General features: G+C 35.3%; 2 protein-coding genes across 4 annotated transcripts; both read left to right on the top strand.

Annotated features, from left to right (window-relative positions):
- The first annotated feature begins 969 nt into the window (after positions 1-969).
- Positions 970-10116, top strand: LOC141708328 (uncharacterized). Of its 3 annotated transcripts, none has more exons than XM_074511892.1 (18): positions 997-1458; positions 1668-1726; positions 1824-1955; positions 2691-2831; positions 3694-3762; positions 4977-5071; positions 5349-5481; positions 5585-5746; positions 6486-6676; positions 6798-6864; positions 7201-7334; positions 7544-7610; positions 7783-7845; positions 7946-8187; positions 8258-8387; positions 8539-8631; positions 8943-9146; positions 9447-10116. In XM_074511892.1, the coding sequence occupies exons 1-18, from the start codon at positions 1107-1109 to the stop codon at positions 9729-9731; spliced, it is 2619 nt and encodes an 872-aa protein (XP_074367993.1). In that variant the 5' UTR covers positions 997-1106; the 3' UTR covers positions 9732-10116. The 3 variants fall into 3 exon arrangements, with proteins under 3 accessions (XP_074367995.1, XP_074367993.1, XP_074367994.1); XM_074511893.1 differs by having other exon boundaries at positions 999-1458; positions 3706-3762; XM_074511894.1 differs by lacking the exon at positions 9447-10116 and having other exon boundaries at positions 970-1458; positions 8924-9060.
- A 353-nt stretch (positions 10117-10469) lies between these two features.
- LOC141699757 (uncharacterized) lies at positions 10470-11546 on the top strand. The gene is made up of 2 exons (XM_074503600.1): positions 10470-11115; positions 11200-11546. The coding sequence occupies exons 1-2, from the start codon at positions 10470-10472 to the stop codon at positions 11544-11546; spliced, it is 993 nt and encodes a 330-aa protein (XP_074359701.1).
- The last annotated feature ends 331 nt before the right edge of the window (positions 11547-11877 follow it).

The following is an 11877-nucleotide window of genomic DNA, read 5'->3' as shown; positions in this document are numbered from 1 at the left end:
ATGATCTATAAGAACACATGTAACCATTAAAAATTTCAAGTACATATTTTGTTAACGCTCAAAATTTTTTAGAGAACAAAATCCTTTCATTAATATTCAAGTGTTTACCAAGTAATAATTCATGTAGTTTTCTTTGCATATCACGATCATATTTTTTGGTCCATCTATATAATTTTTAATTGTTCGTTAATATAATTAAGAGGATTTTTTAATTGTTCGTTAATATAATTAAGAGGATGGTCGTTTCAGAATACGTGTTGTGATTCCTTTCATTTATAAGAAGGAATACGGTGCGTCTATATGTTATTTGTTTTCTGATAATATAATTAGAAGGCTAATTATTTAGTTTTTAAGTTTCCAAAATGTTGGATAATAAGCGTGTGTAGTGCAGGTCAAATTCCCTAGTTTTCTAAAGGGATAACACGTTGATAATAAAATTCATTTCCCCTTCATTTTTTTTAAAATTTAGTTTGGACCAATTAAGCACGAGCTAAAGAAATTGGGACAATGGTTAAAAATACCCAATTTTGGGGTTGAATTTGTTCAAAATACTCATTTTTTTTAAAATATGCTAAAAATACCGTTTTGGTTACGCATTTTGTAATTGAGTAAATATAATACGCATTTGAGAATTGAGTATGTAAGAAAATTACTAAAAATATGTATTTATGGTTTGAGTATTATCATTGGGATACGCATTTCCCAAATGCGTATCAAAAAAAAGAAAAAAAATTAAAAACTGAATACCCATTTGTCAAATAGGTATCTAGTACAAAAGAGAATACCCAAATGACAAATACGTATTTAAACGGGTATTTTCAGCACTACACTGCCAAAATGGGTATTTTCAGCATTTTGCCCAAAAAAAAAATTATTTTTAACATTTTTTTCAAGAAATTGTTGTTGATAAACAAATCCCCGCCATAGAACACAGGAGAGCGAGCCATGTCCCCCTCCAGCTTCCACAGCCACATACTTTAAACCGTTTAAATTAATTCTCCCATATAATTGCATATTAAATAATAAATAAATATATGTATAGCACAGTTTGTAGAATCCTCTTCTTCATCTCAACCATCAATAACCCTAGGAACACAATTACATAGATGATGTACTCATGTGAAACCTGTACTATGTTCAGCTACAAAACATCCTTAATCCTCCGTAAAAATCCCAACACCTTTCTTAATCACTCCACTCGTCTGTTTCGCAATTCTTACAAGTTCCGTTGTTTATTAGATGAACTAGTTCCTAAATTCGCTGTTTTATCATCGTTAAGCTCGGTTTTCACCTCGGGAAATGTGATCGCCTTGGCTGCTACGGCTAGTTCTGGCTCCGTTCACGGCGCTGTGACGGTTGCAATAACTGACGTGGCGGTCACGGCTGTTGCGATTGCTTCTGGTGCTTGTTTGTCTACCAAGGTTGACTTTCTTTGGCCCAAAGTTGAGGAACAACCTGGTCAGTAACTTACACACGTGTTCTCACATTAAAAACTGTTGTCCTTATAGGGCGATCATATGTTTATATATATATATATATTTTAAAATATATGTATGTTTATTTATGCTAGCTTTAAAAGAAGTAATTAATAATCTAATTTTATGTATATTTATAATATGTATATAAATATATGTATATTTATAATTTTTTATTGGTCTATGCTGCAGGTTCGCTGATTGTAGAAGGAGTAGATGTTACAGAATGTCCTATATTTAGTGATTCAAAGGTGTGTGTGTTTATAAATATGAGAGTATCTGTTAATTGTTTACTTTTTATGCATATACACAGGAATATATTAAAATTTGTGAAATGTGTTGAGCTAGGTGCAAAAGGCGGTTGCTTTTGCGAGGAGAGCTCACGACGGTCAGTTTAGGAAGACTGGAGATCCTTATTTGACTCACTGTATTCATACAGCCAAAATTCTTGCTGTGTTGGTTCCGTCAACTGGAAAAAGGGTAAACGGTCTTCCTCTTCAATCTTTGTGTTATATCCTTTACTCTAGTCTAACAATTATTGATTTGATAAATATCTTTCTTTTTGGATAAATATACTTTTTGTTTGCTAATTTGTCAGGCAGTACTTGCTTTTTCCCTATGTGCAATTATAGAGTGATTATGCGTTTATTTAAATAATTATTTATTTCATGTATTTTCATTTCGTGTCATGTACCCAAGGGTAAACCCAAAACTGATACCAAATTAATCCATGTAGTTTCATGTTCGTATACTTTCATGTTTGTTTATCGGAAAGGTAAACACAAACACGAAAGTTCGTGTCACTTTCGTTTCGTATACGAAATTGCCGGCTCTAGTTATACTGTTAACTACCGATATCTTCATCATGCATCTCAAAAGTTTGTGACATCTTAAAAGGTTCTGATTGTTTGACTTTCTTTACTGCTCACTGAAAAAAATAACTTACTGCTCACCTTCCTGGTAATGATAATGAACAGACCCCTTTGCATAGAGACATGTCAAGAGTATTATTGCTGTGGGAGTTTACTCTGTAATAAGCATTAATGGTTTATTTACCTATTATTTATCGATATCCGCACCACTTGTATTCGCCTATTCGGATTTTGAAGTCAACAAATAAACATCATGGCTTCTGATGTTTACTAAACCGTGCAGCTTCAGTGTGCACGAAAAGGCCAATAATAATAACCTTTCTGTTCATATTTGCTACTCCAGGCTGTTGATACAGTTGTTGCTGGTATTCTTCACGATGTAGTAGATGATACCTGTGAATCATTGGACAGCATAGCGAAGGAGTTTGATCAAGACATAGCAAAATTAGTAGCTGGTGTTTCCAAGTTGAGTTATATCAATCAGGTACCAGCTATAAGAAGGACTCCGTAAATTGGTTCGTGAACTTATATGAACGGAATATTGCAGGATATAACTGAATTGGTCTACTGTCCTCCATTATAAAGTTTAATCACACTGGTGGTGCCTATCATAATTTTCCACGTCTTGATTTTAAATTTTTACTACTTACCGGCATGGCGGCATACATTTTGTGTGTGCAGTATAGAAGATATGGAGGTGTAAAGGGATCAAGTAAAATTGAAACTTAACATCAAAATCTGAAGTTTACAACAGCAATCTATTTATTTAGTTTAATATAATAGCAATTAGCAAGTACAAGTGTACTAATATGTCATTTTTATATATACAGTAATAGTAATGCACGAAGCAGCAGAAAGAAATAAAATAAAATAAGAAAAACTAGAGAAAACATGGACAATGGGAATTCATATGTGAATTTGTTTATCAATTCAGAGTTTACTCTTCTTTTGATAAATAAAAAATCTCAAGTAGAACTGTAAAACAACTAATGTGGAGGGGGGAAAATTGTATCACTACAAACTTAGGGTCTTTTAAGCAATGGTGTAGAGGACTAGAAGTAGAGAATATGGCAACAGTCGGTTCAGTGTCTTCTGAGTAGGAGATGTTACTGTTTCAGATACTTTGCATTTGTGGAATATATTTTTGAAAATTTCAAGTGTGTAATTCACCAAACACAGGTCTCACACGTATAAGATAATACATAAATAGTTATAGCTGTAAAAGTAATTCTTGTAATTCTAGCATTTTCAGGTTTATTTTATTTAAGGGGATCGGGGTATTGTACTCTACCCCTACATTTTTATTTTCTTTTTTGCACATTTCTTGCTGGATCAGTTTTAAATAGTTTTATTTGCAGTTACTGCGGAGACACAGAAGAGTAAATGTGAACCAGGAAGCCCTTCGCCCTGAAGAGGTTAGTAAAAGACTTGCTATCAATACATGGTATTTATATATCACATAGGTGAGTTGATTGTCAGACGTTTCTGACCATACGTTCCGTGGTCTTGCTATGATTAACATTAGGAATATGTAATGCGTCATTGTAACATATAAAACTATTGCAAAACAATGCTTATGCATCCTTAATGCACTTTATTCGCTTGTTGTCTCATATGATACTTTCTTTTTAAACATTTTTAACAACTTATAATAATGGTACTATATATCTGTAGTTGAATCTTCTACAATTTATTATGTATTCTGTCATATTATTTTTGGTAAGTGATCAATACTCATAAAATATTGCAGAAACAGCAGAAACTTAAAGACGAGCTTCTCTTTCACTTAAAAGAACTAGTTCATTTTTAGGGATAAATTGAAGTGGGAATTAACCTTCAGTTAATTAGGCCGTAGAGTCACTGTTGGAAGTACTTGTGCTCTTATGATAATTGACAACCAAATAGTTAACTGCAGCGGCTACTAGTCAGCCAATAATAGAAATATACTAAGCCAGAACCTAGCTCATTTCTTGCATGGATTCTCCAAATGTATACTGTTACTATTGTGCGAGATATCAAAGACAAACAGTCATGATAAGGCATCCAATTCCCATGTATATAGCTAGAGATTCAAATTTTAAAATATTGTATATTAGAAATAGACTAGGCTCTTTAGATACAATATGTTCGATGATATTCCTTTTTTAACAAAATCCCATCAGTGAAGAATATGATATAATCACGACCATGCTTGTTCTCTACTAATTCAGTGTGTAATTTCACTTAATTGAACACTTAATTACTGAGCTTGTGATGCATCAAGAATTTAGATCAATTAGTCCGACTTTGTGCTGCTTATCTTATCAGATACATAGTTCATTTAATTGTTGAAGTTAGTTTTGTGAATCCAATGTTTCTGATGGGTCAATGGACCAAAGAACCATCAGAACTGTTGCGGTAGTTTTCCCTTTTTAGGTTCAATTTTTTTTATACTTGCAACTTGATGTTTGGTTTATAGTTGTAACTTGGAAGTTTGTTGAGAAAAAATTATAAAAGAAATTGTCATGCCGGTGTTTAAGTATTTTTTTGGCTTATAACAGAGGTGATTGAAATGCATGCTGAGATTTTCTTGTGACTCTTTGCTAAGGCGCTTCATTATAATTCATGCGTTTGCTTTCTTCACATCTAGGCCAACAATTTACGAGTTATGCTACTTGGCATGGTTGATGATCCGCGTGTCGTACTCATCAAGCTAGCGGATCGTCTCCATAACATGAGAACCATGTATGGAATTTACATATGAGTTGCTGATACATGCCTTTTAAATTGTGGTGTAATTCACTACAGTTCATTTGCTTTTTAACGATCTTTTACCTCCTAAATTAAATCTATTTTGATCAACCCCCCTGTGCAGCTTGACATGTAATGGTTTGTGACGTCGTCCTGTATTAAGTCCGCTTTGTATTGTTATAAATTTACTACAATACTTCTATATTATTTGGACTTGGCGTAGATTCCTTCTTGAATTCTCAATTATAATTGAAGCCTTTTGCTCTTGCAGTTATGCTCTGCCTTCAGCAAAGGCTCAAGCTGTTGCTCAGGAGACATTAGTTATTTGGTGCTCACTTGCTTCCCGGTTAGGTCTCTGGGCTCTAAAGGCTGAACTGGAAGATCTATGCTTTGCCGTACTTCAGGTAAGCTCGTGTACCATAGTTTTTTTTCATATGTTGAATATTCAATGATGTGAGGATGAGTTTAAAGGCAAACTCAAGCCACAGTGATATATGCACCATGCAGCCTGAAGTGTTTCGTCAAATGCGAGCCAACCTAGCCTCCATGTGGAGCTGCAGTAAAAGAGAAGGTAAATTGAGAAGATTACATGCAAAATCAGCCGCGAGAAACTCAAGCTTGGAGCTTGAGGAATTTATCACAAGCAATAATGATGATGTCACCATGAAGGTGAGAAGGATGTTCATGGAGATTCTGTAGGCTGTTGGTAGATGTGCATCCTAATTAACCATTTATAGAATCATCAGTGATTAAGTTATTACTATCTCTCTACATCTGTTCTAGATTCTTAAAACCTCGGCATTTACGAGAATAATTCGGCTGTATCCTTGGGGCAAAATGTTCTGCTGAACTTTCGTCACAGCCACCAATGTTTATAGTTTTGATATTCATTTGCCATAATATTTGTTGAATGTGGACGTAAGTGATAAAGCTTGTAGGGTTGTGGCTTTTGTACATTTCTTTAACAAATTTAAAGCTTTTATATGTTGACTTGAATAAATTTGTAATGATTTTCTCAACATGATTTGAGAGGGTTTCATACAAAGCAAGGTCAATTTCTTAAACATCTCCTTATTTAGCATTCTTGGCCATTGTGTATTTGTTTGTTTCTGTAGATACAGTTAAGTTAATAGTATGGGACCAATCTCTCCCACGTGAATTTTGTCGCATATGCCGAAGAAACACAGAATATTCTCTTTAAAATACAGCACGAAAATTGTTTCTGAGTGGTATGTTCCTAAGAATGACTTGAAATTTATTTTCAAGATTTTGATGTCCTTACCAATTTAAAATATTCGTTAACATGTGAGATTATTTTCTTTGGGAGTGATTAAGAGTGGATCACTGGATCTACATGTTGCTGTGTTATTTATAATAATGGTCATGATAAAAATTCTCCATTTTACAGGATCTTCTGCAGGCTGTACTGCCATTTGATCTCATGCTAGATAGAGGAAAGCGTATTAAGTTTTCCAATTCTTTTGGGACATGTTCAGAGAATCAGACAAAACCAAAGGTTGTGAGGGATGCTGGAATAGCTTTATCATCTATGGTACTTTGTGAGGAAGAACTGGAGCGCGAGCTATTTATATCCACTTCGTAAGTCTGTGATCTTCTTAAATAAAATTCTGTAATAAGCATTTTTAACTAAATCAGATGTGATGTGATGCATGTCAATATGTATGGGCTCCTTAATATGTTATCTGTTCAAGACTTGCAGTTATGTTCCTGGAATGGAGGTAACTTTATCTAGTCGCCTAAAGAGCTTATACAGCATCTATAGCAAGGTAAGCGTGGTGTTTGTGTGCCTTTGCTCTAGAAATTTCATATAAAGTTTGAAGCGGACATAGTGCAATATATTTAAAGTTAGATCAAGTACAAACATGTTCTTAGATGTTTTTTTTACCAATCACGGATACACTTGTAAGGAACTTGCCGTCAACATTTGGTTTTGCATTACACTACTATTTTCACTTGCGTAGTTGCATGTGATCAGTTATTCTCCATTGTTGAATGTGTCATGACCTCTGAGGAACTTGCAGTCAAGTTGCTAAAGAAAGATTCAAAAAGAACATGTTATTTGTTTGTTTCATACTTACTCATTGTAACTTGACTTGCTACAGATGCTACGGAAAGATGTTGGTATTGAAGAGATATATGATGCCCGTGCACTGAGAGTAATTGTCGGGGATAACAAAGGGACTTTACATGGACAGGCAGTACAAGGTTGTTACAATCTTCTCAACATTGTGCACAGGTGAATGAGCAAAATGCATAAATCGTTTGTGTGTTATAATTTAGATTCAGTAAATCGGGGGATTAGGAAGGACTATTTAAGTTGCTTCCTTATGAACAAGATAAAGTGACAGGCTCCCTAAAACCACAGGAAAGTTCTGACTGCTGTCAGATCTACAAAAGGAGATTCATTAAAATCTGGCAGTCAAATGAGTTCTCTGTGTTTTGCAGGCTTTGGATCCCAATCAATGGTGAACTTGACGATTACATAGTCAATCCCAAGCCAAGTGGCTACCAGGTTAGATATTTCTTTTATTTAATTATTTTGTAATGGTAGTAAGACGATTGAACCCATCCGATGCAATTTTGACTTATCACATTGCATTGTATCTTTGTTTGTGCATAGTAATATGTCTTTTCTGCATTCATATACCTCGCTTAACATCTGGACTTTATTTTCCTAATCTCAGTCTCTACACACTGCAGTGCAAGGCCCAGATAGCTCACCTTTGGAAGTTCAAATAAGAACTCAGGTACTACACTTAGCCGAAGCTTACCACTTAATGCACTTGAATGTATCTGTGATACAGGTTTTATAAAAGAGCTAATATGATATTTTGCACTTCTCTTTAGAGGATGCATGAATATGCTGAACATGGAGTTGCTGCACATTGGCTTTACAAAGAAGCTGGTGGTACCTTGCCCTCAAAGAGCGATATAATTGATTCTGGAATAATTTTGTCAGATTCCTCAAATGAGATGGAACATCAGAACTCCATTGAAGATGATAGCCCTCATAAGTATGGTTTCCTCAAAGCGGGGCATCCAGTTCTTAGAGTTGAAGGGAGTAATTTGCTTGCTGCAGTTATTGTCAGGTAATCATTGTACTAACTGTGACTCGCAACCCTACCTTTAGAAACTTGTTCATGAGAATTGCTTATGCAGAGTAGATAAGGGTGGAAAAGAATTGCTTGTTGCTGTAAGTTTTGCACTAGCAGCTTCCGAAGCAGTAGCTGACAGAAGATCATCTTACCAACTAAAAAGATGGGAGGCTTACGCAATGCTACACAAGAAGGTTAGTTTACTTACCTATTGTACAAAACCTTCTGTACTTGCACTTGCTAACAATTTTGTTCAGTAAAATATATGTCAACTGTCAATAAACGTGACAGACTATTGCTGCAATTATTTCTCCAATGTAAATCTTTATCGCGAATACTTTATAGGTGTCTGATGAATGGTGGTGTGAACCTGGACATGGGGATTGGTGTACTTGCTTAGAAAAATATACACTTTGCCGAGATGGAATATACCACAAGGTATGCTTGACATATTTTTCTTCAGTAGTAATAGAACATACTGGATGACAGTTTACAACGGTATTCTAGCAGTTATTCTGTGTGTCTCAGTGTCTCTTATCTCATACCTCAAAAGACAAATATACAAATTAGTAAAAAGTTATCTTACATTTATAGACAGATGATTCCAACAGCTTCTTAAACTCTGCACTTACATAATTCTGTTCCTTACACAATTGAGTAGGACTGTAAAAATTGTTTTTTTTGCGACACCTTGCTCATTAAAACGACTTTCCTGGAATGTGTTTTAAAGGTTTCCAATTGATTTTCAGCAAGACCAATTTGAGCGCCACCTACCAACTTTCATACAAGTGATTGAGCTGACTGAAGAAGAGGAAACTAGGTACTGGGACGTTGTTGCTGCCGTATTTGAGGGGAAACAGGTTGAATCTGTTGTATCCGACTCTAGCTGCTACAATATTCCAGGCGCAGACTCCATTGACACAAATTCTATGGACTGTGGCATTAATAATAAGGTTGGTACTGGAGATATTTAAAGTACTCAATTATTTCAGGTACTAGTGGTAATAAAAACTCTCCTCTTGAGGATTCTAACTTGTGCATCTGAGGTTCCCTGTACACTAAATTTAAACATTGATTCTGCTAGTTAATGAATATATATTCACGTCCGTACATTACATTGTTCATTGCCCCCTGCTTTTCCTGTATGCATGAAGTTGAATTTGAGAATAAAACGTTAGTCGTGATCATTATGTAGAAGGTGGTTGTACTTTTTATACTTTTTTCTAAACTTAATTTAATTGTAAATATTACAGGTCCATCTACTCAGGGCAATGCTACAGTGGGAAGAACAGTTGTGTTCCGAAGCTGGTTTCCAACGATCGAATAGATATGCAAAGAAGGCAAATTCTGTCTCTAATGGGGAAGTGGTGGTTGTATGCTGGCCCAATGGTGATATAATGAGGTTAAGAACTGGAAGCACTGCTGCTGACGCTGCTAGAAGAGCAGGTATCGATGGGAAGCTGGTTGCTGTAAATGGCCATCTTGTATTGCCGAATACACAGCTCAAGGATGGTGATGTTATAGAGCTTAGAAAGTAGACCTGTTGTTGTGTATATGGTAGGGTACACTTACAAGTAGAATTTCTACCTCATCCATCACCTAAAATAGGTAGAAAAGTGGAGATTCAAGTATGTGAAATGGATAGGCAGAAAAGTAGAAAGCATCAGAGATAAAAATATGTGAATCAATGATGAGCATCAGAAGTAAAATATGTGAATCAATGGCGTTTCTAAAATCGAAAGCATCTTCTCCTGGATGGCCCTTGCTCACTTAGCTTACCCAACATCAATTAATTATCATGTATAGTTTTAAGTTTTGATTATTAATGGCTTTATTTGTAAGTAATTACAGTTGAAAGTGAATATGTGAGTGATTTACCTGGACTTGTTGATTTTAGAATGAAATGCACATATTCAAAATTCATATTTGTTATAAAAATTAGAATCTGAATTCAGTAATTAGAGGATTACATGAGCAACGGATCCATCACCCATTCTAGGAAAAGAAGTAAGAGCAACTCCAAGTGTTGCCAAAGAGGCTCCTCAGTTTAACTAATATTAAATGGGCTCCTAAGTCAATTTATTTGGGCCTTCTTCAACAGCCTCCTCATAATTTTCTTATTTCTCTTTCTTTATTCTATTTCTAACAACGGTCACCTGCAATTCATATTTGAACCTGCAATTTTGCAATTTTATAACAGCTCTATTTTCAAACCTTTTCTCTTCTAATAACACAGAATTATCCTGAAAATATCTCTCTATCTCTCATTGATTCTAATGAATCCTCAAGAAATAGTTGAATATTTAATTCAAGAAGAAGAAAAGGAAGATGAAGAAATTGACATTCTTGCAGCTACATGGGCACAACTTAATCGGACGAGAAATAATAACATTGTACGCCATGGTGAGTCTGTTTTCAATCATCGTGTCATCAATCGTAACAGGACAGTAGGTCATCAACTCATATACCGTGACTACTTTAGTGATGATCCTACATATCCGGATTACATTTTCCGAAGAAGATTTCGTATGAGACGATCATTATTCATCCGAATACAAGCAGCAATAGAGTCACACAATCCTTACTTTGTTCAAAAGTGTAATGCAGCTGGAGTTCCAGGACTATCGTCACTCCAGAAAATAACTGCTGCGTTGAGAATGATTGCGTATGGAGTACCTGCAGATTCATTAGATGATTACATTCAAATCGGTGAAAGCACTGCAATAGAAAGTTTAAGAAAATTTGTAATATCAATTAATGAAATATTCGGAGAGCAGTACTTGAGGTCTCCGAATAAGATTGATATCAAAAGATTATCCAAGGTTGCAGAGCAAAGGGGGTTTCCCGGTATGCTGGGGAGTATAGATTGTATGCACTGGAGGTGGAAAAATTGCCCGACTTCTTGGCATGGAGCATTTTCAGGTCGTTACCACGAACCAACAATCATACTTGAAGCCATAGCTTCACATGATTTATGGATATGACATGCTTATTTTGGACTGCCAGGCTCACTAAATGATATTAACGTATTGGATAGGTCAAATTTATTTTCAGAATGGACAGAAGGTCGAGCCCCTGAAGTTAATTATATTTTGAACGGTCACGAGTATGATATGGGATACTACCTTGCCAACGGCATATATCCTGCTTACTCGACTTTTGTGAAGACCATTTCTGCTCCGCAAGGAAATAAGCGAAAGCATTTTGCCAAGATGCAAGAATCTGTTCGAAAGGATGTGGAAAGAGCATTCGGTGTACTTCAAGCTCGTTTTGCTATAGTGCGTGGAATTGGCTCGTTTCTGGGACATCGAAACGCTGAAATATATTATGTTGGCATGTATAATTATGCATAACATGATTATTGAAGACGAAAGTGAGCTGCAAAATTTAGATTATGATTACGACACATGTGATGACACTCCAACAATCACTATTTCTCGTGAGCAAACAAATGCATTCACAGAGTTTATGCAGCTTCACCATCGAATTAGGGACAAAAATGCTCATGTTCAATCTACTGTGTAAATAATGCAGCTTAATATCACCGACACAGTAGATTGAATTCAATCTACTGTGTAAATAATGGAGTAAGAAAAAATGAAGTAAACATGTCAGCTGCATCATAATATACTGCACTTGAAACTATATCAGCTGCATCATAACTTTACATGCCAGAGTAGGTGA

This window comes from Apium graveolens, chromosome 2, assembly GCF_009905375.1.
Source record: "Apium graveolens cultivar Ventura chromosome 2, ASM990537v1, whole genome shotgun sequence".
Taxonomy (NCBI): Eukaryota; Viridiplantae; Streptophyta; class Magnoliopsida; order Apiales; family Apiaceae; genus Apium; species Apium graveolens.
Note: the sequence above shows the minus strand (reverse complement) of the source record. Positions and strands in the feature narration are given on the sequence as shown.